General features: G+C 35.7%; 1 protein-coding gene across 1 annotated transcript in view; it reads left to right on the top strand.

Annotated features, from left to right (window-relative positions):
• LOC130707161 (peroxisomal multifunctional enzyme type 2-like) overlaps window positions 1-26,386 on the top strand; it is a 50,284-nt gene continuing 23,898 nt past the window's right edge. Inside the window, exons 1-12 of the mRNA XM_057540381.1 lie at window positions 1-135; window positions 2,072-2,131; window positions 3,409-3,430; window positions 3,531-3,577; window positions 5,090-5,174; window positions 6,265-6,452; window positions 13,269-13,360; window positions 15,968-15,992; window positions 17,576-17,704; window positions 20,902-21,005; window positions 22,753-22,989; window positions 25,484-25,535. Coding sequence (XP_057396364.1) covers window positions 51-135; window positions 2,072-2,131; window positions 3,409-3,430; window positions 3,531-3,577; window positions 5,090-5,174; window positions 6,265-6,452; window positions 13,269-13,360; window positions 15,968-15,992; window positions 17,576-17,704; window positions 20,902-21,005; window positions 22,753-22,989; window positions 25,484-25,535 — 1,126 coding nt within the window. The 5' untranslated portion in view covers window positions 1-50. The remainder of the gene's footprint in view (window positions 136-2,071; window positions 2,132-3,408; window positions 3,431-3,530; window positions 3,578-5,089; window positions 5,175-6,264; window positions 6,453-13,268; window positions 13,361-15,967; window positions 15,993-17,575; window positions 17,705-20,901; window positions 21,006-22,752; window positions 22,990-25,483; window positions 25,536-26,386) is intronic.

The following is a 26,386-nucleotide window of genomic DNA, read 5'->3' as shown; positions in this document are numbered from 1 at the left end:
TCTTATTTGTTTATTTTTGCATTGCAGTGAATGATCTAGGAGGGGACTTCATGGGAGTTGGTAAAGGCTCCTTAGCTGCTGATAAGGTTGTTGAAGAAATAAGAAGGAAAGGCGGAAGAGCAGTGGCCAACTATGGTACAATATTTGAGAGAACTATACTGCTTGTTTTATATTTCCTCCACTGATGCTGTTTCTCATGTTAATAAGTATTGAGCAAATATCTTGGCATTCCAGTATAATTATGAAATTAGATTTTACCAAAGTCTGCCAAAGATGTTTAGTGACGTATTTTTTAAACTTTTGATGTAGATTATTTCATGAGTCTAACTTTTATTCAGTTGTCTATTTAATATTTTTAATAATGAGCGCATGATATAATCAGTACCTTACTGTAGATGTGAATATGAATATGCTCTTTTCTTAAAAGACCTGCCTTAGCTAAAAGGTCTCATGTATTTCTACAGAGTAACATTAAATTCTTCGTTTTAAAATTGCTTTTAAAAAACATTTCTTGAAGTAATATAGTGTAAGAAGTGAAGTGCCCCCTTTCTGCACCCAGCCTTCATATTACATTCTGCACAGGTGATCATTGCTGTATGCAACTTTCTTATCTTTATGAAAACGTAAGAGTCAAAGTTAGGCATTAGAAATAAAGACAGCAAATACAACCTGTATGTTTGATGTATTGATTCTAGTAGTATTTGTAAGGAATCCTCTTGAGTAGATTTACTTTAAAAAGCTAGTGCTTACTGACTTTTCTGCAAATTAGATTGTTTTTATGGACCAGGGAGAAAATTAGATTGCCAGTGACTTTATTCTGAAATTTTAGAGGAAAGGAAATAGGATATGATTTGTTTTGAGAGTTCAAGGGAATAATGAGACAGACATTTTAGTATCTTATTTCCACATTGAGAGTCTAGAAAAATGTTTTCAACTTAAAAAAATTTCTGGGGTTTTAAAACCTATTTTGTAAAGATAAAGATTTCAGACTCTCTTCCCTGCCCCTCAGTTTTGATATTCAACCTGTATCAATCAGGATTCAGTCAAGAAAACAGAAGCCCCTCTCGGTTTTCCAAGTGTGAAGGGTTTTATACAAAGAATTAGAGACTTACCATTGGAAGGTCTGGGCAGGTGCATGTCAGGGAAACTGTCGATGACCATCGCAGCTTGTGGCAGGTGGTTTTCAAGAGCTCACCTGGATGTGCTGTCAGTCTCACATCTGCCGCCTGCTCACAAGATTGCCTGCGTTTACAGTCTCTTCCTACTTTTCCTCCCTTTAAGCGAGTATTTCTTTTTGGCAGATCTAACCCAGGAGCTTATGGGTCCCAGGGAAGGGACCTGGCTCCCGCTGTGATTGCAGAGGAAGTAGAAAGAGGCAATGGTGATGTTGAGTTGACAGCTGACCATTTGACACACAGCTCTGGGGATATGAGCCCTTCTCCTGGGCTGATTAGCAGAAAATGACAAATCCGTAATATTTCATTGAGCTTTACTTTTTGTAGTTAGTATTACAAAAACAGTAGGTTTGTTTTCCAAATGTAGTGATACAGAATTGAACATGCTTTTTCAAATTAAACATGCTTCTCCTTCCCTCCCTCTCAAAGTCTCATTTGCATCCTTAAGGGGAAGTGCTTATGTGGCTATTTAAAATTCAACAGAAATGAAATAAAATAGATTATTCCATTTGTCGTACTAGCCCCATTTCAGGAGCCACATGTGGTTTTTGGTTACCATGTTAGTGCAGAAATAGAGCATTTCCATCTTCACAGAAAGTTCTGTTCGACCATGGTGTCTTGGATATTATTTGTCAAGTACTTCTCATTTACCCCCTCTCTCTTTTTTTTTTTTTTTTTTTTGGTAGGTTAAAGGATTGCCTTAGGGACTAAATTTCTTTTGTAACATGTTATCATTTATATTTTAGTTTGCTACGTGCCTGCAATATAAATGTATTTTCCTTGGAAATGAGTTCTGTTGAATGAATAGTATCTGTCATGTGCTCTGAGCCACAGAATTTAGAAGTCCTTTGTAAGGGATATTACTGAAGTTTTGTCCTAATTTCCCTTTCCATCAGATTCAGTGGAAGCAGGAGAGAAGGTTGTGAAGACAGCACTGGATGCTTTTGGAAGAATAGGTAATATTTCTTTGCATTTATGGTACTAACAGAGCTGCTTCTACCTTTCTAATGAAATATTTTTTATTTCACTTTTGTTTATTAAAAACTCTTTTTTGGTAATCAAATTTTTAGATTTGTTTTAAATTTTAATTTTTTTACATACCCTAATCTTATTCCACAAAGGGCTTGAGGTGACAGTTCTTATGCATGTATGTGTTGAGTTTGTTTTATACTTTTTTGTACTTTAAGAGCCTTTAAAAAAACTTGTAAGTATTCTCTAAGTTTCCTTTTTATAATAATTTAATCATACCCCAAATATATTTAGAAAATAAAAAATAAATCAGTATTTTGGCAATAGAGGACCCAGTGGAATATTTTAGATAATTATAATGATTCAGATGAAAATGATTCAGTATCTTGCAAATTAATTAAGATGAATTATATAAAATAAAAATCTTCATTTTTAAGAAGCATTTCAAGCATTTCAAATATATTGTTTAATTTTCCTGACTTAGTCCCATACATTGTTAGTAAAAGGTTATTGAATTACTAGGGGGAAACTACTGCAGATAAGCCCAACATGTTTATAATCTGAAAAATGTTAATTTTTGTAGTTTGAATGTGTTTCCCCCCCCTTTTTTTGGTCTAGCATATATATTTTTCTAGCTATATTTGGTTGAGCTTGTGAGAGACATGTTCACATAGTGTCTGACACAGGGATAGAGACCACAAAGTTTTGAAGTCATAAGGTGAAAATAGCCACAAGATGGTGGTTGAACCTTAAGAAACAATCCCTTCTATTTTATAGTGAGAATGCAATTATGTATGAAGACAGGCCATCAGTTTCTAACTCTAATGGTTTCCTTTCTGGGCTTTTGACTTTTGAGTGGCAAGGAAAAATCTTTTAAACTTTTAACTTTCCCAGTGAATTTTGAAGTTAATTGAGGGATGGTTTACGATTACCACTGAATTCTAAGAACCTAAGAGTTGTGTGACTGCTAATTCTGTAAATAAGCTCACAGAATTTTGGCAGGAGGTAGAGGTGGAAACATTTAGGTATGTAGACTTGAGAGGAAAGCACTGATATAATGGGGTACTTATTGTGCTTTTGTGAATCCGATTTTTTTTTACTATAGGTATAAAATTGTGTTCTGCTAGCACTTGTTACCTATTATATCTACTTTTCCATGGGCAGGGGGGAGGCAGGGAACGCTTTTGAAAGAAACGTGTTGTAAGCAAAGGCAAATTAATATGCTTGCTTTTATATTTGTGACTTGAATATTTTTATATTGTAGATGTTGTGATCAACAATGCTGGGTGAGTATTTCTTTTTAAATTTCCAATAAAGTAATGTACATGCAAACTTTTTTTAAGTGTTGACTTTCTCTTCTCAACATATATAATATCAATTTTTTAGAATTTTGAGGGACCGTTCCTTTGGTAGAATAAGTGATGAAGACTGGGGTAAGTTATTTTAAATATACGTTCTCTGGAACATACTTATCCATTTAGCCTTCTAATATTTGATACATTTACACACTTAAGGAAAAACTTGCTTCTACCTATTTTTGCTTCTGCTAATATAACTGATGATGAGTAAGCTTTACAACTGAAAATGAACAGTTGGAAGAAAAGGCTTTTGTGACTTTCGTTCGTTTCCCTTTTTCTCTTTGAGAGATTGTCAGCGTTTTCTTGCAGTATTAGTTGTTTCTAACAGCCTTTTGCATGCTTGTCTGGCTGTGTGATTCTTATTTCAAGAGCAAGAGTAGGCTATGACTACTGTAAGCAGACAGAAGGAAATGCTAAAAAAATCAAAAGGAAATGCTAAAAAACAAAAACTAAAAACGATGGAGATCTGAGAACTGGGTGGGAAAAACCTAGATATAATTTTGAAACTTCTAATAAGTAGGAAAAATTTCCATTAGGAATGTCATGTTGGAAAGATTGAGTTTAGATGATGAACAGTCACAGTTATAAAATTTTTTTATCCTGTTTGCTCTTTTTTGCCCTTACTTTCATTGGCTATCAGAACTAAAACAAGCATTGGTGGCTGAGACGGTGGCAGGCATGGTAACTGAGATGAATTACATCATTGTTTATAGAGTGTGTTTCTGGGAAATATTGCCAGAAGTTCTTTTGGAAGAAGGAAGATATCTTTCTGACTTAGAATTAAGCAAAGACGGCTTTTAGCTTCCAATTCCCTTGTAATAACTGGAGAAAAAAAGGAGCTGAGAAAGATAGAATTTGTTGGCAGAGGGGACTTAAGTCGGTGCTTTGCTTTGAGCTCTGATGGGGCTGGAGTGTGTCCTCTTCTGGTTTCATCAGAGTAAGATTAAATCTGGAATTGTTTGTTTATCTGCATCATCCTCCAAGTTGTCTGTTCATTAGATTGACATTTCAGAAAGCAGGCTTCTCTGTCTCTCTTTTTCCCTCTTTCCCTCCCCCTCTTTCCTACACCTCCACGCCCCGACCCCCAGCTCTCTCTAACTCATTTGCAAATCCTGTTAAAAATAGGGATTTAGGGATATACTGAACATTTTATAAACATTTCTTGATGAAGAACTGAGTGGTTTTTGATTATGCTTTAACGTTTGTGTTGAGTCCCAATTATATATGTAAAATTCTTGGTTATTTGTATTATGAATTTTTATATAAAATAGGCAAAAATTAAAGATGGCATTGCACTTAGATATGCATAGGCATCGTATTTAGGTGGCATTATATTTATGATAAAGTTAGATATATTAGATAATAATCTAATCATAAATTATAGGCAAAATAGGTATGAATTATTGATTGGTTATGTAACTGGAACTAAAGCAAAAATGATTACTCAGAGTGCAATGTGACAATAGCTGATTTTGAATGCTAGGTATAAAATGAACATCTTTGTATAAGCAAGTCTTTGCTTATGTTGATTCTGAGATAGGTCTGTCTAAATTTGACAATATTCATGATAAAAATGTCTTGTTTTAGATATCATCCAGAGAGTTCATTTGCGGGGCTCATTCCTGGTGACCCGGGCAGCGTGGGATCACATGAAGAAACAGAAATTTGGAAGGTAGAGTTGTATGTGGCTGTCAAGGGGGTTTGGAGATGCCGTGTGTGGGTTCTTATGTACAGAGGAAAAGAATTGCTTTGACGTTGAAAAATACACCTTCAGATATGCACAGGCTTTTTAAACGTAGTTTTGGAAGATGCCTCCCTGTTACATTGGTGTCAGTCATAGATTAGCGAGGTGGACAACTTAGTATTTCTTTTCACCTCCTACTTTTCATTATTAATGATTCTCCTGCTATTCTCTGATATTTTAGCAGTACAAACATTGAGGATTCAGCAGTACTTTATTCTCTAACCAAAATATCATTTTTTGTGCCCAGTGACCAACTGGGGAGAGATGAGTGGCTGTTTTCTACTGGCTGACACTGGTCAGACATGAGTTAGTCTTTGTAAACTAGGAACGGTAAGACTCTTATAGTTGCGTCTGTGTGACTCAGACGTGGCAGACCTAGTAAGTGGCCCCATGCTCTCTAACATAAAAGTTATTCCTGTTAACTCAGGGTTCACACACATCTACTAGAAGTAAATTGCGTGTGATATCTGTTCTTATTGGAGAGTTCTAGTATATCTTGATACTAGCAGTTTCTGAAAGTCAATGATAGGATTTACTTGTTCTACTAAGTAGAGTAAGTGAGATTAGGTCAGATTATGAGATGGTATTATTTAATATGAGGCATTTAATATTATCCAGAAAGGGAAAGGAGCAAAGTTCTGAGGACTAAAGAATTAGAACTTCATGATCTAATATTTCTTACTAAAATTTTAACTTGTAAATTGGCAGTTTATTTTATGTTTATAAATACTTATTGTTTTCAGTACATAATGAATATACATTCTTACACTTGAATTCATTTGATCCTGACCAGGGATTCTTTCTAAAACAATAAAATCTCACAGTTGAATTTTGAGAGATTACTTTTATTATTTATATTAATTTAGATATATGAATCATGACTTTAAGAACCTAATGGCAGTATACAGAGTTGCTTTTGACAGGTATAATAGTAATGAAAAAGAAAAAAAAATGCTTAGAGTTGCAACAGTATCAAAATATAGAAAAGATGATGTTGAGAGATTGATTTTCCTTTTAGGATCATCATGACTTCATCGGCTTCAGGAATATATGGCAACTTTGGCCAGGCAAATTATTGTGCTGCAAAGCTGGGTCTTCTGGGCCTTTCAAATTGTCTTGCAGTTGAAGGCGAGAAAAGCAACATTCATTGTAACACTATTGCCCCTACTGCTGGATCACGGTTGACCCAGAACATTTTGCCTGATGGTAAGTAGTTTAGATTTTTTTTAATGCTGTTCCTCACATACCTGTGTGGCGTGAGCTTTGTAAAAGTATTTAATTTTTTGAGTAGCTAAAAAAATTTCGTTACAATTTAAAAAAGCATTACGTGTAGTTTATGTTCATTATAGAAAATTTAGGAAAGCACAAACAAACAAAATATGACCCATAATTCTACCACACTGAGATAAACTTTCTCTTTGTGTAGGTAGACATACATACATTTTTTCTTTACAGAATGAGGTAATAGCATTCTTACTGGTTTATAATAATAATTATTTAAAACAATTAATAGATTGTTTTTTAGGGCAGTTTTAGGTTTATAGAAGAATTGAGCAGGTAGTAAAGAGAGTGCCCATATACTCCTCCTCCCACACAGTTTTACATCAGTGTGCTACATTTATTACAGTTGATGAACCAGTATTGATCAATGTTTATTTATTTATTTATTTATTTATTTGGCTGCATCGGGTCGTTGAGGCATGTGGGATCTTTCGTTGTGGTGCGTGGGCTTTTCTCAAGTTGTGGCACGTGGGTGTTCTCTCTCTAGTTGCGGCGCATGGGCTTCAGGGTGCGTGGGCTCTATATTTTGTGGCACGCTGGCTCTCTTGTTGAGGCACGTGAGCTCGGTAGTTGTGGCACCCGGGCTTAGTTGCTCTGTGGCATGTGGGATCGTAGTTCCCTGACCAGGGATCGAACCTGCATCCCTGCATTGGAAGGCAGATTCTTTACCATTGGACCACCAGAGAAGTCCCTGATTGATTATCATTAACTATAGTTAATAGTTCACTTTAGGGCTCACTCTTTAGGTTGTATCATTTTATGCGTTTTCACAAATGCATGATGTTATGTACCCACAATTATAGATCATACAGAATGGTTTCACTCTAAAAATCCCCTGTGTTCCATCTCTTCATCCTCTCCTTTTTTTCCCAAATGTCTGGGAGGATTGAAGCTCATTTCTTTTTTTTTTTTTTTTAAATTAGCTTTTATTTATTTATTTATTTATTTATTTATTTTTGGCTGTGTTGGGTCTTCGTTTCTGTGCAAGGGCTTTCTCTAGTTGCGGCAAGCGGGGGCCACTCTTCATTGCGGTGCGCGGGCCTCTCACTATCGCGGCCTCTCTTGTTGCGGAGCACAAGCTCCAGATGCGCAGGCTCAGTAGTTGTGGCTCACGGGCCCAGTTGCTCCTTGGCATGTGGAATCTTCCCAGACCAGGGCTCGAACCCATGTCCCCTGCATTAGCAGGCAGATTCTCAACCACTGCGCCACCAGGGAAGCCCGAAGCTCATTTCTTTTTATCACTACATAATATTACATGGTATGTAGGTGCCACAATTTGTTTTTTCATTCACCTATCGTGGAACATTTTCATTGTTTCCAGTTTTTGACAGTTGTGAGTGAAGCTGCTATAAACATTCATGTGCAGGTTTTTGTGTGGACGTAAGTTTTCAACTCATTTGGGTAAATATTAAAGAGGATAATTGCTGGATTGTATGGTAAGACTGTCTTTAGCTTTGTAAAAATTTCCAAACTGTCTTCAAAAATGGCTGTATCGTTTTTCAATCCTACTAGCAGTGAGTGAGAGTTCTTGTTGCTCCACATCTTTGCCAGCATTTATTATTGTTAGTCTTTTGCATTTTAGTTCTTTTAATAGGTGTATAGGGTATTTCATTGTTTTAATTTGCAGTTCCCTAATGACTTATGATGTTATGCATGTTTTTCCTTTGCTTATTTGCCATTTATTTGTCTTCCTTGGTGATGTGTCTGTTCTTATTTTTTGCTCATTTTTAAATTGGGTTCTTTGTTTTCTTCTTCTTTTTTTTGGGGGGGGGTTCTTTGTTTTCTTGTTGTTGAGTTTTAAGAGTTCCATGCATATTTTGGAAACAAGTTCTTTATCAGATATGTGTTTTGCAAATATTTTTTCCCAGTCTTTAGCTTGTTTTTTTATTCTCTTTAGTCTCTTTCACTTTTGAAGGATAATTTCACCGGGTACAGAATTCTGGGTGGGTAATTTTTTTCTTTCAACACCTGAAATCTTTCACTCCACTCTTCTTTTGCTTACATGGTTTCTGAAGGAAAGTCTGACATAATTCTTTCCTTGTTTCTTTATGCATAAGGTAGTTTTTCCCCTCTGTGTTCCTCCAAGGTTTTCTCCTTGTTTTTTCCACAGTTTGAATATAGTATGCATAATAATAGGTGTAGATTTTTGGCAATATTCTACTTGATGTCTTCTGAGCTTCCTGGATCTGCGGTTGGTATCTGTGATTAACTTTGGAAAATTCTCAGCCATCACTGCTTAAAATATTTCTTCTGTTGTTTTCTTTTTTTCTTCTACTTCTGGTATTCCCATTATGTGCCTGTTCTATCTTTTTATTTTAATTAATTAATCGATTAATTTATTTGGTTGGGCCGGGTCTTAGTTGCAGCAGGTGGGCCTCTTTAGTTGCAGCTCACAGGCTCCTTAGTTGTGGCTTGCAAGCTCCTTAGTTGCAGCACGTGGGCTCCTTAGTTGTGGCATGCAAACTCTTAGTTGCGGGATGTAGTTCCCAGGCCAGGGATTGAACCCGGGCCTCCTGCATTGGGAGCGTGGAGTCTTAACCGCTGCGCCACCAGGGAAGTCTCAATGTATCTTTTGTAATTATACCACAGTTCTTGGATATTCTATTCCCTTTTATCTTTCTGTCCTTTTTTCTCTTTGCATTTCATTTCAGTTTGGGAAGTTTCTATTGACATATATTCAAATCAAGCTTACTGATTTTTCTTTTTTCATTTCAAAATGTTATATTGTTTTTGTTTTTTAACATTTCCTTTTGATTTTTTTAGCATTTCCTTCTGTCTGCTTACAGTAGTCATCTGTTCTTGTAAGTTGTCCACTATTCTCCATTAGAGCCCTTAGCATGTTAATCACAGTTATTTTAAACTCCTAGTTTGAAAATTCCAAAATCTCTGCTATATTTCAAGCTGGTTCTGAGGCTTGCTTTGTCTCCTCAGCCTGTACTTTTCTTGTCTTTTAGCATGCCTTGAAATTTTTGTTGAAAACTGAACATGATGTATTGGGGTAGTAGAAAGTGTGGTATACAGAGCTTTATTGTGAGGTTTCATGTTTACCTGGCTAGGAGTTAGGTTGCGTTTATTGGTTGCTGTAGCTGTTGGTGTCAGAGGCTACATTTTCCTCTTTGTCGTTGTTTTTGTGTCCCCTGTTGTCTTTGGGTTTCCCTAGGTACTCTTTGTGTTTGCAGCTCTCTCAGTTGTAATCCACTGTTGTTATACTGGAGGCCTGTTGAAGTGGTTGTAAATTATGGCGAGGGGAAGTGTTCTATAATCTTATGATTAAATCCGCAAGTTTTTTAGCAGGTCAAAGTCTCTGGACTCTGAGCTTCAGTAGAGTTTTTTAGCCTTTTTTTTTTCTCCCGTTATTTGAGACAGGAAGGCTAGAGGGGTTCCACTAGTCTAATTGCTCTTCCCTTAGGTCAGATAAGGCTCTGGTAGCTTCCCTTGAGGATAGGCCTTTGTTAAGGAGAACAGAATGCTCTGGGCATATTTCAAAATGATTTTGTCTTATTGATTTATTTATTTTGTTACCCTCTCCCTTTTTCTCTGTAACATTTCAAAGCAAATCTTAGATGTTGCATTTCACCTAATAAATACTTGGAAATGTGTCTCTAACAGATATGGACATTATAACCACAATGCCAATATCACACCAAATAAAATAATTCATTAACATTGTCTAATACCAAATTTATATGAAAACTTCCTCGTTATCTAAAAAATATCGTTTTAGAGTTAGTTTATTCCACAATGGTCTAAACAAGGTTCACAGTCGTTTTGTTACTGTATCTCTTAAGTTTTATTTAACATATGATAGTTCATTCTCCTTTTTGAAAAAGTGCCAATTATTTGTTGAAGAAACTGCGAGTTCATTTGTCCTGAAGACTATTCCTCATTCTTGATTTGGATTGCCTTTGCACTTTTGTGGAAAATCAGTTGACCATGTATGTATGTGTGGGTCTATTTCTGGATTGTTTGTTCTGTTGTATTGATCTATGGGCCTGTCCTTTTACCAATACCATGATGTTTTTTTTTTTTTTTTTTTTTTTTAAAGGATTTTCTTATTTATTTATTTATTTATTTATTTTTGGCTGTGTTGGGTCTTCGGTTCGTGAGAGGGCTTTCTCCAGTTGCGGCAAGCGGGGGCCACTCTTCATCGCGGTGCGGGGACCGCTCTTCATCGCGGTGCGCGGGCCTTTCTCTATCGCGGCCCCTCCCGTCGCGGGGCACAGGCTCCAGACGCGCAGGCTCAGCAATTGTGGCTCACGGGCCCAGCTGCTCCGTGGCATGTGGGATCTTCCCAGACCAGGGCTCGAACCCGTGTCCCCTGCATTAGCAGGCAGATTCTCAACCACTGCGCCACCAGGGAAGCCCTACCATGATGTTTTGATTACTATATTTTTATAGTAAGTCTTGAAATCAGGTAATGTGAGTCTTCCAACTTTGTTCTTTGAAAACATGAAATATAAAGTTTTAAATTTAAAAATTTAAATGTATGATTGAGAGCCAATGCTTATTTATTTAGTTATATAAGAAATAGAATACTTGACTGGTGGAAAACTGTATGGTTTTTGATACTCCTGGTTTTAACATATATCTAAAAAGAAAATATCTGTAATACTTTAAAAGTAGTTTCTGTGAAACAGTACAAAACAATTGATGAGTGAAATTACTTTAGAATTAGCTGCTTCATGGCATACAAATGCTTATTCACAGTACCATTTTACTTTCCACGTTTGAGCTAACATTCATTTTAGAACTTGGGATTTGTAATACCAAGTATGTACTTGCTAGCTTTTCCTAAGAGCTGTGCCTAACCAGTTTGCTTTAGTGTAGAATAGCTATTTGTACCTGAGATCTAATTTTTTTTCCCTTTTCTTTTGTCAACAGGGCCATTTAAAAAAGTCCCTTATTTTAAAAAAACTTTATACTCTCATATCTTTTTGAAGGAATTCTTGTTAAAGAACTAGATTATTTAAGTATAATGCTACATATATATGCACAACAGTGTAGGTTACTGGCAAGAAGTAAAGTATCAAAATGTAATGCATAGTCATGAACTCACTGCTCAACCCAAGAATTGGAACATTACTTGCATCTAACTTTATACCTTCTATTCTGTTCCTCTGCTTCATGCCAAGAGATAACCACTATTTAGAATTTTATGCTTATCATTTCTGTGCTAGACTCCTACCTTAGTCACTTTTTGCCATTGGCTGTAGACTTTCTTGGGGAAGCAGCAAGTTTCCAAGAAAATATTGAAAACTTGAGCTTTTAAATTGGCTTTCCTTTGGGAATGTAGCTTCCATTAATTTTGACCTCTAGAGATGTTAGGTCACTGTTTAATGTAGTATCTTTTATGTCCACCAAACCCTAGTGAAAGATGTTTGGAGAATAAGATCTACTTTAGACAAATAATTTAAGTTTCTGGACCTGCTTTCTCTTCTGTAAAGGAAGAGAGTTGTTACAGATCATTTTTAAAAGCCCTTCAGATTCTGAATTCCTGTTATTTTAAATTTTGGTATTTATTACTTTTTTATAGTTTAGAAAAAGCCGAAAATTTATTTTGCCTCAGCGTTTTTCCTCTTTTCCTCTGAAATATTAACTTACAGGCTGTCAAAGGAATTATTTGTTAAAGAACCAGGTGTTATGAGTAATGTGGGGAGACATTTGCAATTTCATTTCCCCCTTTGAAATATATTTGAAAAATGGAAAGTCATGTATGTGACTTACATGTTTCTTACATGAAAAGAAACATAATCTTAGGATGAATACCCATGAACTAACTTCCCAAGCTGTATTAGTTATTTACTGCTGTGTAATAGATTACTTCAAATTTTGTGGATTAAAACAACAAGTATATATTATCTCACAGTTTCTGGGGTCAGGAATACTGTAAAGTGAAAGGTTCTTAGAGCTGCTCTTTAATTTACAGGGACTGTAAATGTCATCTTTGTCACTTTAAAATATAAAACTGTATTTTGTCCCTTCACAGTTAAAATTTACATTTATTTGATTCTTTAAAGATTATAAGATGTATTTACAAATCGTGTCTCCTTTGAGCCTTGCAACAACTTAGTAGAATAGGCAGGTAACGCATTTTAATTACCATCTTACAGATGCAGACACACGTCCAAGAGAGTTGAGCGCTGTGCTCAATGCCCTAAATTGCCTACATGGCAGGGCCAGCAGTAAAATCTAGGTGTTCATGCTCCTTGTGTAGTACCTTTCTGCTCTGTTAAGTTGCTCACAGAAGGTATGCAGCAGGAAAATATTTCTTACACTTTGTGACTCATCAGTAACGGTTGCAAGGTCCATTTTACATCATCTTACTGCCATTACAGTTGTCAAGGCTGTTTTGTAGTTTTCTAGCTTCTGGGAGAGCAAAATAGTTTTGGGAATGAATGGTACCTAAGTTCATTATGCTATGTATGCCTTTGCTCACCAGTCTTTGCCAAGGCAGCTTTAACTTGTCTTCTAAACAGTATGTTACCCATCTTGGAAAGGTATATCTGATGCCTTCTATGTTAGAAGCCTGAATATATCCATTGGGATGAAAAGATTCTTCTAAAAGCCTTGGATGTTAATACTAATTATTTATGTATATCTAATTTTTTTCTTATTTATTTAAAAAGTCTCTGAACCTATAATTTTATAAGTGAGGAATTTTCAGAAAGTAAAATGATTGATTGAATATGTATATATTCTTATTGATAGATTTTTTTTTCTTTTTTTGGCTATTTATTTCAGATCTTCTGGAAGCTCTGAAGCCAGATTACGTGGCACCCCTGGTCCTTTGGCTTTGCCATGAGAGTTGTGAGGAAAATGGTGGCTTGTTTGAGGTATTCTGCACCTTTGCACTTTCTCCCAAAGCAATATTTGTGTAATTAAATATAAAAAATCATTCAAAAATCAGTATTTTCCAGTTGTTCACATTTGTAAAAATCTGCATCAGTTGGTATCACTTGTATATTTTTTAATATTATGTATTTGTTATAATTAAGGAACAAGTATGACTAATGTCCTTTTTTGAGAAAGTAACAGCAACTTTGTAAATTGTTCTTCCCTAGTTCTTCATTTCTGATATTCTTGTCAAATGAAAATGTGACTGGCTGGTTTGATGTGTTTAGTCAGATACAGAAAGTCTCATTTGGTTAGAGATGCTGAGTAGTAAAGTGAAGGGACAGAGTTGATGGTTTAAAGTCAGCCAGGCCAGGTTTTGATTTCTTGCTCTGGTAATTGCTGGCTCGCTGGAATATTGTACAGATTAACCTCCCTGAGTTTTAGTTTTCTTGGGGTTTTGTTGTGAGAACTGGAGATCATATTTTTAAACTCTTAGCATACCTAGCAGTCACCCCTCAATTTTAACTATTATATCAGTATAGCAGGAATTCAGTCTGGGTATGATAGATCAGTAAACACAAATTATTTGTATTAACTTTAAAAATAAACTTTGCTATGTTTCCCTATCGCAAAGCTTTACAAGTTTGCTATAAAAATAAAAACCACACATAATCCTACTATCCAGTGAGGTTCAGTTTTCACTCTATAATCAAAGTCCCTTTAGATTTCCTTATGCTGATTTATATATTTTTTGGTCCTCATTTGAGTTTGATCTCTTTTTTCTTTTCTAGCGTAAACTGTTATATTTTAGACCACCCCCCTTTATTTGAGTCTTTGTGGTAATATAATAATAAACCTGTTGCATGCGGAATACATGACATCCAAAGATATTTCTTGGTAGCAAAATTACCTGGCTCAGTTTGAAGTGAATGATATATTAGCCTGATTTATTTGAATAAAAAGCTGTTTAGTAAATGAAAAACAGTCTACACCTGTCTATGCAGAGATAGGCACCTCTGCTTTCTTAATCACAGTTGTTGATTGTGAATTGTGGAAAATTAGAGGTGGAAAGAACTTTACAACTCTAGATTTACAGAAGAGAAATTTAATAATATCAAGCCATGTGGAGCTCCAAATTTGGTCTGCCTGTCTTTTATCTCATTAAGGAATTAAACAAAAATTCTTTGTCTTTTACATTTATATTTGTTATTAATTCTGTGAACAAAAATAATATATGCTTTTTGTAGAAAACTTCAAATATATAGGGGAGTTTATAGAGGAAAATAAAAATCACCCACATTACCACTATCGAGAGATAACTCCTATTAATATTTTTATGGATATTCTTTTCCAGTCTTTTATTAGATGTGCATTTTACACGAGTAGTCTTTTTATTTTAGGTATACAATTTACACACATACCCAGACATGCACAGATAACTAGGATAATGCTGTAGATGAAGTTTTGTATGTTGTTCTTTTAGTTTACTATATTGTGAACAGTTTTAGTAAGGGACATTTGCTGTGTGAGATTGAGTGCAAAATACAGTAAGAGCGGTGTGTAATATCCTGACTTAAACCTTGAATGTAAATTGACACTTTGTTTGCCAAGTTTTGATAGATATCTAGAGTGGCAGATAGAGATTTTTTGGATCGACTGGAGCTGTTGTTTCTAGCACCTGCGAGGAGTTTGCAGCTTGTTGCTTCACTCCCCAAATATGATAAAAGATGATATTTTTCTTTCCTGTTATCAGTACCACTGCCACTTTAACTACTCTGACAGCATCAAGGCCGATTGTCCTGTTAATATATGTAAAGGAATGAGTGATTAAAAAGCCATACCCTTGAGCGTAGAGCCACTGAGAAGTGTGCTGTCTGCTGGTACAGTTTCTTCTGTTATATGCATGTGGAACACTGTAGTTGTGGTGTTTGAAGATATGACAAACAGATTTTCTTACATCAGACATTTTCTTCTGAGGATTTCCTTGAATGGCTTCTAGAAAAAATACCATCTTTCTGTACAGTGATTAATGTATTTGGTCATTTGCCACATTTCTATATAAAGGTGTTTCATTAAAATGAGTATATGTAGTTCATTAAGTCAAATCCTGGCTTTATTTTTCTTTGCTTTTTATTTTTTTTGATTCATTAAGTCTTTCTAGAAGGACATGTATTTCAAGTGATGTGCTGGGCAAATTTGGTATTTATATTGTTTAACCTTCATGGTTACTTCATGAAGAGTGTATTATTATCCTGATTTTATATAAGGGGAATCTTGAGTTTAGGGAAGTCAAATTATTTGACCAGGAATCAGACAGCTAGTCTGTAGAAGAACTGGTATCGCACCTTGGTTTCTGTGCAAAGTCATGCTTTTCTACTACATGCATTTCTGCTATATTGTGTTGCTTTATTTTTCTACTCTGATAACATGAATAGTGCAAAGTCATGCCGGCCAACGGAGTTTTGTAGAGCTGCATTATTTTCATCCATTGTCATCTAGCATTCTGATACTCGTAAAAAGATAGCTGCCTGTTTTGTTAATTTCATGAAAATTCTATTAGTAATTTCACATTAGATGGTATAACTTCTTCCTCCTCTTTTTGGTAGGTTGGAGCAGGATGGATTGGAAAATGTAAGTCCCTTTTGGTTTTTGGTTTGCCATACATTATTTCCATATCTTTAAACCTGCATATCCAGGTAGAGCTGGGTAAAGACCTTGTCAAATGCCGAACCATTGGATTTAGTGCACGCATAATCAAACTCAAACATTGTAATAGCAACAGGTCTTCTAAAACATGGAAGTTGTCCTGCAGGCCTGTGGTATTTTCAAGGATCTTTTCAGTTTTTTTCCTATTAGCAGTGCTTATTCAATATTTGTCCTGTCCTATTCAGAACTGGCTGTTTTTTCAGACAGCACAGTCTCTCTTTATATTGATGTTTGTCTTCCCATGTCTCCGGCACCCCACATGCTTGTTCAGCAGAGTAGTGAGTGGGAGGGAGGGCGTTTTTTGAAGATGGGAAGAGCTCTGTCCTAGGCAAGTTCTCCAATTCTCTCAGTGATTCTTTTCTTCCTTGGAGCATGAGACATCAGAAGGAGACAGTGGGGAATCACACAGGACAGCTTTCTAGAAGAGAAATTGCAGCTGATCTATAGAAATTATTCTCCTTCAGCCCAACAGTAAATTCATCTGGCTTAAGTCCTCTTTTCCCCCCGTTCTTAAACCTTGTGAGCTCCAGATTGGATAATTACTTTATGGTGTTTAAAAAAAATTGTGAACATTCCAATATCCCAATTCAAGTTTTCAGTTGGATGCTGGTATCAAAATTAATTGAATTATTTAAAAGGCTGCCATTACTGGATGACATTGTTACAACATATTGTAGAATATTATTAATGACTGTTCTCTAAGTTATGAAGTAACTTATTCAAACATTTTTAAGTGTCTTATGACATCTTTTAAGAAAGGAAGATCAGTTGTTGCAATAAAAGCTGTATATGGGACTTTATCAATAAGAAATCTCTAGAAGCTTCTGTCATTCCCCAGGACAAATCTTCGATTTAGTAATCATCAAAGTCTGACCATTCTGTTTAAATAAGGTTCTGTTTATTCCTCAGGCTTTTTAAAAAAGACACAATGTTAAAAATTATCTTCATGGAACTTATGCAGCAATGATGATTTTTGTGAATCTGGGCAATCTAGTTGACTTCCCATGGACAAGGAGGAAGAGCAAAGGGAGGAAACGGGAGAATTATGTGGGGTTGTCTGATATATTAATTTGATTATCTGGAGTCTTTGGCCTGTTATCACCACTAGTTTTCAGTTTGCTATTCAACAAAGCTCTACTCTGTTCTGTTACCTTAAAGTGTATTATCTAAGTGATCTGTGGTGATAAAGACAGTCTTTTGGTGTGATTATACATAATTTAACTTTCTGATTCAGCATTTCATCTTACCTTTAGTAGTATCTGGCATAGTCAGAGGAGGGAGAGGTTTTCCCTTCAGCTTCAAATATTAGAAAAAGAAATTTGACATCCTAATGGGTTTGTTATTCTTTTAAAAAAATTTTGTAGTAAAAATCTTTAGAAGTTAGAATCTTTTTTCCAAATTCCATTTTTCTTGAAGTTAAAAAAAAAATTCAGGGGACTCATGAATTCTGCTTTCTGTCTCGCTCTTAAACTGTGTGTTCAGTATCTTAGTTTTGTTTCTATAACCAGTACGATGGGAGCGGACCCTTGGAGCCATTGTAAGACAGAGGACTCAGCCAATGACTCCTGAGGCGGTGAAGGCTAACTGGACGAAGATCTGTGACTTTGATAATGCCACCAAGCCTCAGAGAATTCAAGGTAAAGAGTCCCAAGTCAGTTCAGTCCTGGTTGGGGAATCAGAGGCAACAAAGCATTCTCTTCTCTTATGGAATTGTCTTCTTAATTGTGATAACTTAGATGCTCAAATCATCTAGAGCACATTTTCTGCTCCAGTAGGTATTAGAACTCTCCAATTTAAGGTATGTATGTTACTCCCACTGTCGGTTTTTCAGTTTTCTTATGATCCTGATTTTTTGGTATATGTGTGATTGAGAGGACGGTAGGAGGTGTTTACCCATTTGTGCTCAATGCATCTATTCCCCATCTGGTGGTTGGTTTCAAAGTCTTGCCTTATCTAATCACATGCTCCTTGTCTGACCTGATTTTTCTTTATTTCCCCAAAAGTTTATTTAAGTCTTATATTATTTAGGCTTAGGTCTTTTCTCTCTAGTGAATAGATTTTGCTTTGTTTTAGCACTTTGTCTTTGCTACTGTTTCTCTGCCTTTCTAAGATGCCTCTTATTCCTTTTATCACCTCTGCTAATCTCGGTGCTTCTTTAGAAAAACTCAAGCCCCAGATGTTCAACAAAACCTCCCCAGATATTCTGGGCTTCATTGATCTCTTTCTTAGCTGAACTCTTACAACTTGAGCATCTAATCATGACTGCTTTCCACTGCTTTTGTTTCATAAGTGTGTGGTTTCTTAGCTGCATAGTAAGTTCCTTTGGAGGCAGAGAATGTATCTTGTATGTCCTTTTGTATTTGGTGCTAGTATAGTGCTGAACTCATAGAAAGGATTTAGTAAATGCTTGTTACCTTGAATTATTGAATCATCTATGATATGCCACAGGAAGAGATGGCCAATAAAAGTCACATTATTTTTTCTAGTATAACTCACATATGTATATAGTATATGAACTTTAAAGGACCTTTCTGGGAAGGATCATGAATCAGGATTATTTTATAGAAAAATCTTTTTTTCCCTTCCTAGTATTATATTTAATGTTTGACAGAAGAATATATCTGAAAAATGACTGTTCTTTTTTTTTTTTTTAATCCCAATGTTACTTTCCTGTCTGCTGGTACACTCACTGAAATATTCATTGTACTTTTCTCAATCAGAGGATAACATGATTGTTATGTCATTAGCGGTAGCATTTTCTGTATTCTTTTTTTTGATATTTGAGATAAATTTAGTCTCCGAATAGCAATCACCTATCAATGAAAATTAGGAAAAGGAAAAAGGAAGAAGTGTCTTAAAAACTCTTCTCTGAGGTCAGAATTCCATTTTATTGCCTTAAAAGTATTAGACTAATATAAAGAAAAAGCTAACAATGAACTATATAGTTATAAATGAAAAGATACCCCTAGTATTTGAAGTACAGTTAGAAAAAAAATCTTACACTTTCTGTAGAATCACGACTTTCCAAGCACCCATTTCACCATTCTCATTTTACAGATGATGGAACTAAATCCCAGAAAAGCTGAGTAAGTGGCCCAAGCTTTCTCAGTGTTTGAGCCAAGAGTTAACTCAGGTGGTCTGTCTTTGAGTGCAGTACCGCCGGCCTGTACCGAGGTTACTTTCAGTTAAATAGCCTCCCATCTAGGCAGCAGCCTAAATGGGGTGGTAAGAGGAAGATTGGTAGGCAAGAAACCTACCTAGTGTCACCAGGAATGGCAGAGAGCCCTGGTCATCTCACATTCTGTAGTTTAGTTATAGTTTTTGTCTGAGTTTAGAAGGAGGTTTGTTAGAAAGGTCCCAGAGCTTTTGGAACCTTATGGCATATGTGGATACTCTGTGAATCTCCTTTATTAACCTTTCAGACCCCAGAATAGCAGCTTCTGAATTCTGTCCATAGTCACTGGTCATAATGGTGGTTTTCTCTGGAAGAATTTTCAGTAATATTTTCTGATCAAGTTACCTGTACAGAGACCTGGGGGTAATCTTGACATTGTTGCATCCTGGAGGAGGGGTGATGGTGGGGAGAGAAGGAAAATTAGTTGTCCCTCCACCAGATGGAAATTGCACATCTGTGGACAAGGATCCGACTTTACAGAGTTGTAAAAATCACTCAAAGACTGCAAAGCTCAGAGCCTCTTTGGAATCATAACCTGGGGAGAGTATGTTGGAAACACCCAGTTATCTTTGGTCTGTTCAGAGTCTCACGATTTTTTCCTGCAATAGCCTGACATCGTACAGTCAGTTCATGAATGCCAGTGAAGGTTCTGCAGCAGGCTTGCTGGATGTTATAGGAATGATTGTCTAAAGCATTGTAGCTTTTCTTAGTCACGTCTGTAACAAAAGCTTTTTTTTTTTTTTTTGGAAATAGCTTACATTTATTTGGATTTCACCAGGAGAATATTAGCTCTTTAGGATATTTGAAAGATGATGCTTTTATGATCTTTATGTAATAGGTTTACCAAAGCACTCTGTCTTATTTAAATTCCAGTGATCCTAAAGAGAAAATTCAGTTCGTTCATCCTTATTTATCCTGAAGTTGATTGACTTGAATCATTCATGATTTAAATTTTTTTTCAGTACAAATGAAATATAGTTCAACTATATAGGAAAAATCTGGAAGTTTGTCCTGTGGGTCACTATTTCAATAGCACTGTAAAATAACTGGCTAGATATTTCACATATGCAGATGCTCTTCCCACACCCTAGTGGGACTGATTTTTCTTTTAATTAATTTTTATTGGAGTATAGTTGATTTACAATGTTGTGTTAGTTCCTGCTGTATAGCAAAGTGAATCCGTTATACGTATACATATATCCACTGTTTTTTAGATTCTTTTCCCATATAGGTCATTATAGAGTATTGAGTAGAGTTCCCTGTGCTCTACAGTAGGTTCTTATTAATTATCTATTTTATATATAGTAGTGTTTATATGTCAATCCCAGTCTCCCAATTTATCCCTCCCTGTCTCCCTCTCACTTGGTAACCATAAGTATGTTTTCTACATCTATAACTCTGTTTCTGTTACGTAAATAAGTTCATTTGTACCATTTTTTTAGATTCCACATATAAGTGATATCATAGATATTTGTCTTTCTCCTTCTGACTTCACTCAGTATGACAATCTCTAGGTCCATCCATGTCACTGCAAATGGCATTATTTCATTCTTTTTTTATGACTGAGTAATATTCTATTGTATATATGTACCACATCTTTATCCATTCGTCTGTTGATGGAAAAAAGCATTATTATTGTTATTTATTCTTTCTTTTTAGACTCAATTGACGGTATAATTGAAGCTCTAAATAAAATAGATTCAGATGGAGGAGGTTCGGCAAATCATACCAGTAATGTGACATCAACAGCTACATCAGGATTTGTAAGTGGAAGAGAAAGCCTAATGCTTTGCCTTCTTTGGAGACTTTTTTCTTTTCTTTCCTTTTTTTCTTTTTTCTTTTCTTTTATGCAAAAAATGCTTTTCCAAGCTATTAATTTATTGTTAAATAGGAAAGGTGAGTGACCATAAAACTTTATAGAACATGTAATGAATGTTTATAAAATTTGAATGAACGTAAAGCTAAAATATTAAATGTAACTTTTACTTTCTCTTCAGTGTAATAAACAAGCGTATTTTTTGTTTTTTGAAGCTTTTTTTTTTTTTTTTTTTAATTTATTTATTTATTTATGGCTGTGTTGGGTCTTCGTTTCTGTGCGAGGGCCTTCTCTAGTCGTGGCAAGCGGGGGCCACTCCTCATTGCGGTGCGCGGGCCTCTCACCATCACGGCCTCTCTTGTTGCGGAGCACAGGCTCCAGACGCGCAGGCTCAGCAATTGTGGCTCACGGGCCCAGTTGCTCCGCGGTATGTGGGATCTTCCCAGACCAGGGCTCGAACCCATGTCCCCTGCATTGGCAGGCAGATTCTCAACCACTGCGCCACCAGGGAAGCCCTGGAGCATTTTTGATAATCGTCCTTCAGTCACTTTCTAACTCTTTAGAAAAGGATATTTAACTTAGTGCCTCTTTTGAGTCATTTCTTTTAAGGAAAAGCATTGACAGATTGTATTTTGGAAATATTTCAACATGGCTGCAAGTAAAAAGTCTCCCATTGTGTCAGAAATTCTAAGAGAGCTGTGGTTATAGCTCTTGTGAAGTTTGCTGATTAACTATGTCCAGTACTTCTTTTTTTTAAAAAAAATTATAGTGCATAAATAATAAGAAATAAGTCATTTGACACATTCAGTTGTGGTGTTTTGTGACTCAGGGGAGACATAGTGATGAAATAAACAATCTAATTGTAACCCTGAGAATATGATCAGTTTATAAATGTGATTTTACTTTAGAGTAGGGGTTGGCAAACTTTTTTGGTAAAGGGCCAGATGGTAAATATTTTAGGCTTTATGGACCACGTACTGTTTCTGACACATAATCTTCTTTTTCTTTTTTTAGACCACTCTTAAAAAAATGTAAAAACCATTCTTAATTCTCAGCTGTTGTTTGCTGACTCTTGCTTTAGAATGAAAGTGATCAAAAATTGGACATGATTCTTTTAGAACCTAAAATATGCTTCACAAATTAGTTAGGCATGTCATCACTAAATAGAAAAATACAATATCCAATTAGATAAAGGACAGTCCTGGGTAGGAGCTTATGGTAAAATCTAATTATAACCAAAACCATTATGAGGGAGTCTGATTTACAAGCATTAAGCAGTGTTTTGCTCATCTGTTTCTACTGACTTTTATAAAATAGATCTTATAGAGCCATTCATTATCCCTGTTTATAATAAGTTTTTTATTTTTTGTAATTTTGAGTAGCTAACAGTCACTGTATTAATAGGCTTTTCCATCATCAGAGACAGGAAAGTTGAAAATGAGATATACTATCTGTTAACAAGAAGCGGGCAAGAAAAAAGTACTTATTTGTAAATGAAGTCTTTTTCCATACATTATAATTGATTTTATTTAAAAAATATAGTGAAACAATTATGATACCCTATCAGATTTAGTAAAATGACATTCTATTCACAAAGCTAAGTATGTAGCAGTTAATAGTTTTGAAAAGTCAGAAATTTAAAGATTTGACAAGAATATCAGTGAAAAAAATAACTTTCTACAATTGTTCCATAGGCTGGAGCTATTGGCCATAAACTTCCTCCATTTTCTTCTTCTTATACGGAACTGGACACTATTATGTATGCCCTTGGAGTGGGAGCATCTATCAAGGAACCGAAAGATTTGAAATTTATTTATGAAGGGAGTTCTGATTTCTCCTGTTTGCCTACCTTCGGAGTTATTCTAGCTCAGAAATCTATAATGGGTGGAGGATTAGCAGAGATTCCTGGGCTCTCAGTCAACTTGGCAAAGGTATGCATAATAAGAAACCTTTATTTTGCTCTTCTTCTCTTTCTTTAAATATGATTGGTAAATGTCACATGCTGTGTATGTGTGTGTGTGTGTGTGTGTGTGTGTGTGTGGTGTCTTAATACAATAGTTTATAGTGGTTGATTCAAGGATAAAGATTTAGCATGTCTTTTGATTTTTCTTAAAAAGAAAAAAAGGGTAGAGAGTTAGTTGAAAAGGCAAGCAAAAAGAAGACAGCAATAATTATGTACAGTCCATAACCCTGGCATAATGTTACTAATTCTCTCTCTGCCATTACATGCTATTTGACCAAGGGTAAATAACTTCTCTAAGCTTCAGTTTCCTTATGTATAAAGTGGGTATGATAATCCTCACCTGACGATAGTGATGAAGGAGCAAGAGTGAAGAATATTTGAAGCAGAGAGAACAGGTGTAAAAGGCCTGGAGGCAGGTGCATACTTACCTTGTTTTTGGAACAGCAAGGGGGTTGATACAGCTATAGAATGAGCAAGGGGGCAGTGGTAGGAGAAGAGGGCCTTGTATTCATCGTAAGAATTTCACCTCATACTCTGATTAACATGGGAGGCCATCTGTAGTGCTTTGAACTGAGGAGTGGTATGATCTGGCTATGTTCACTCACAGGCTCATTTTTGCTCCTCTGTGGAGAATAGATTTATGGGAGCCAAGCATGGAAGCAGGGAAACCAGTTTGGAGTTGATTATGGTAATTCCAGCACTAGTCTGGATATGCATGGACAGAAAGAGGAGTCAAGGAAGAAGGTTTTTGGTCTGGTTAACTGGGATGATATATATGCATATATACCCATATATTTAGAATTAATTACATACAATGTATTTAACATGTATAGTAGTAGTAACATGTATGATATATTACTATGTATAATAAAATAGATATATACAGTTACTTTAAGGTGGGGATGATCAGGAGTTGGTTTTAGACAGATTTGAGATGCCTATTCTACATTCAAGTGGAGGTATACAGTGGGCAGTTAAATATGTGAGTTTAGAGTTTGCGGGGGAGGCCCTACTGGGATTGGTAGCATTTAAGTGAGATTTAAAGACATGAGGCTGGGTGAAATCACCCATGTGTGAACGTAAGTAGAGAAAAGCCTGAGTTTGGTGAGAGGTGAGAGGTGGAAGAGATGAGGAGGAGTGAGCAAGAGAGACTGGGAAGGAGTGGCTGGTGAGGTATGAGGCGTATCAGGAGAGTGTGGTATTTGAGAAGCAAAGTGAATAAATGGTTTCAAGAAGGGAGGAGCAAACAATTGTGAGAAGGCTTTGGGGTTATTTTATTTCTTGAAGTGAGGGTCAGGCCATGAGTCCAGTTGATAACTGTTGAATCGTAGACTTTTGAACTGATTTCTGTGATTTTGACTGATTGGAGAACCCATTTACTGGAGGATCGATTAGCTCATTGCTGCTCTGAGTCTATGAGAATCTACGGTTATTTTATTAAAGTATTCGATGAAGTTGGGAGGGAGGCAAGGAATAGATGCCAGGCAGTTTGTTGTTTTAGTCACTCTCCCATGGTATTTGTTGCATACAGTTCTTCTGTTTGGGTAATGTCAGTACAAACAATTAAAGTAAATGTTTCAGAATTCTTCCTCAGAGTTGGAAGGAGTTGGAAATCATGAATAGTGTTCAAAATCTGTCACTGGGAATGATAGCCGTCTTGGGATTTGAATCCCAGTCTTCCTAACCTTGAGCTTCCAGGTCGTATGATAGTGAGGCAGTCTTTCATTTGTCCTCCCATCACTACCCTCACCCCTTTTCTTTTTCCCTTCTGGGTTCTGAGGAAGACTGGGAATTAAACTGTCCCATAGCAGTTGAGTGTGGTCATTCGGATATATGGGTCAGGTTTTGTTTTTACTGTCCTATTGTATTCCTACATATATTTTTATATTCTTGCTTTGATACATTGAAGTTAAGTGGCTCTGATGTTGCACGGGGTCTTTAGTATTTACTCTTACACTAAGGAAATGTTGACATTGGCAGTGCTTTTACTTGACTGTGGTTGTAAGATTTATATTAATGTTTTGGTTGTGTCATTTGTATTTGGCAGGTGTGACCTGAAATTACTTTACTAGTACTGACCTATTTGTTCATTTTTATTCAATAGATATTTATTGGATACCTGCTGTGTTCCAGGCGCAGTGACGAGCACTGGAAATACGCCTAGTTTAGTGTCTCCATTGGCAAATAATCCACAGTTATCAGTCAACAAAAATTTATGAATGTCAAGAAAGAACACAAATGTATCTTTTCTATTCTAGAGAGCTGACAGTCTTTAGATTGGGGGACTGATTATTTCTGAATCATATAATTAAGAAGTGGGAGCCAAATTGAGACAGATAGTTTGGGGGAAGTAGTCGCGTGAACGTGTGGACAGTGAAATGCCACTTGTGATTAGCGGTATCCACAGAAGAAGCTGTGGAAAAAGAAAGTCTACTAATAAAATTTTGCTTACCCTAACGTAGGTTCTTCATGGGGAGCAGTACTTGGAGTTATATAAACCACTTCCCAGAGCAGGTGAGTTCTTGATCGTTTTATTTTCTGACTAACCTTCCAAACTGTGTCAATGTGTTAAACTGGCATAGAGCAACCTAAATAAACTATATTATAAGTTATTCATGTGCATGTCAGCCATTAGAGTAGATTGATGTTAACTAGTACCTATTTTGGTTGCCTTAAACTTTGTCCTATTTGAATAGTCTTATTTAATAAATTACTTCAAAATACTAAACATCTGGTCAACAGTTGAAAGGAGCATATTCTGTGTGTGTCCTAAACTTAGTGATTGTGTATAATCAGTTATGATTCCCATGAATATGATTCTTCATTCTTTTGTCAGGTATTTGTGTTGGTACTGACTTTCATAACGCAAACAATGTTAAAAGATACAGAATGTCTTGTAATTAACTTTTTTCTATTTTCTTTTAGAGTAAGTAAAACCAAGGCTGTCTTAATAATCAGTTTATTTTTCTCAATAATATCTTACTTGTTCAGTAAATCTTCTCATTATCTTTTCACTTTACTTTGATATGTTTGTTTTATGTTGCTACTCTGATGTCAGAATATTAATTATATACTGACCATGTAAGGTGGTAAAATAAAAAAAAAGTCTTTTTCATTTCACATTATATAATGTAGAGGTCAGCAAATAGCTAGAATTGTACTTTAATTTTTTTTGAGATTAAAAAAAAATTTGTATTGCTTAATGCTGAATAGTTCTGTTTCAGTGTTAGTGTTACTTGTTTCTGGTTGTTTTTGTAGTTCTTCGCTTTTTTTTTCTTCTTCTTTTAGTTTTTTCCTTTGTGGTTTCATGCTTTTCTTTTGCTTGTGTTCCTTTCTCTTTTGTTTTTGAGTATCTGTTGTAGATT

This window comes from Balaenoptera acutorostrata, chromosome 2 (genome assembly GCF_949987535.1).
Source record: "Balaenoptera acutorostrata chromosome 2, mBalAcu1.1, whole genome shotgun sequence".
NCBI classification, from domain to species: domain Eukaryota; kingdom Metazoa; phylum Chordata; class Mammalia; order Artiodactyla; family Balaenopteridae; genus Balaenoptera; species Balaenoptera acutorostrata.
Note: the sequence above shows the minus strand (reverse complement) of the source record. Positions and strands in the feature narration are given on the sequence as shown.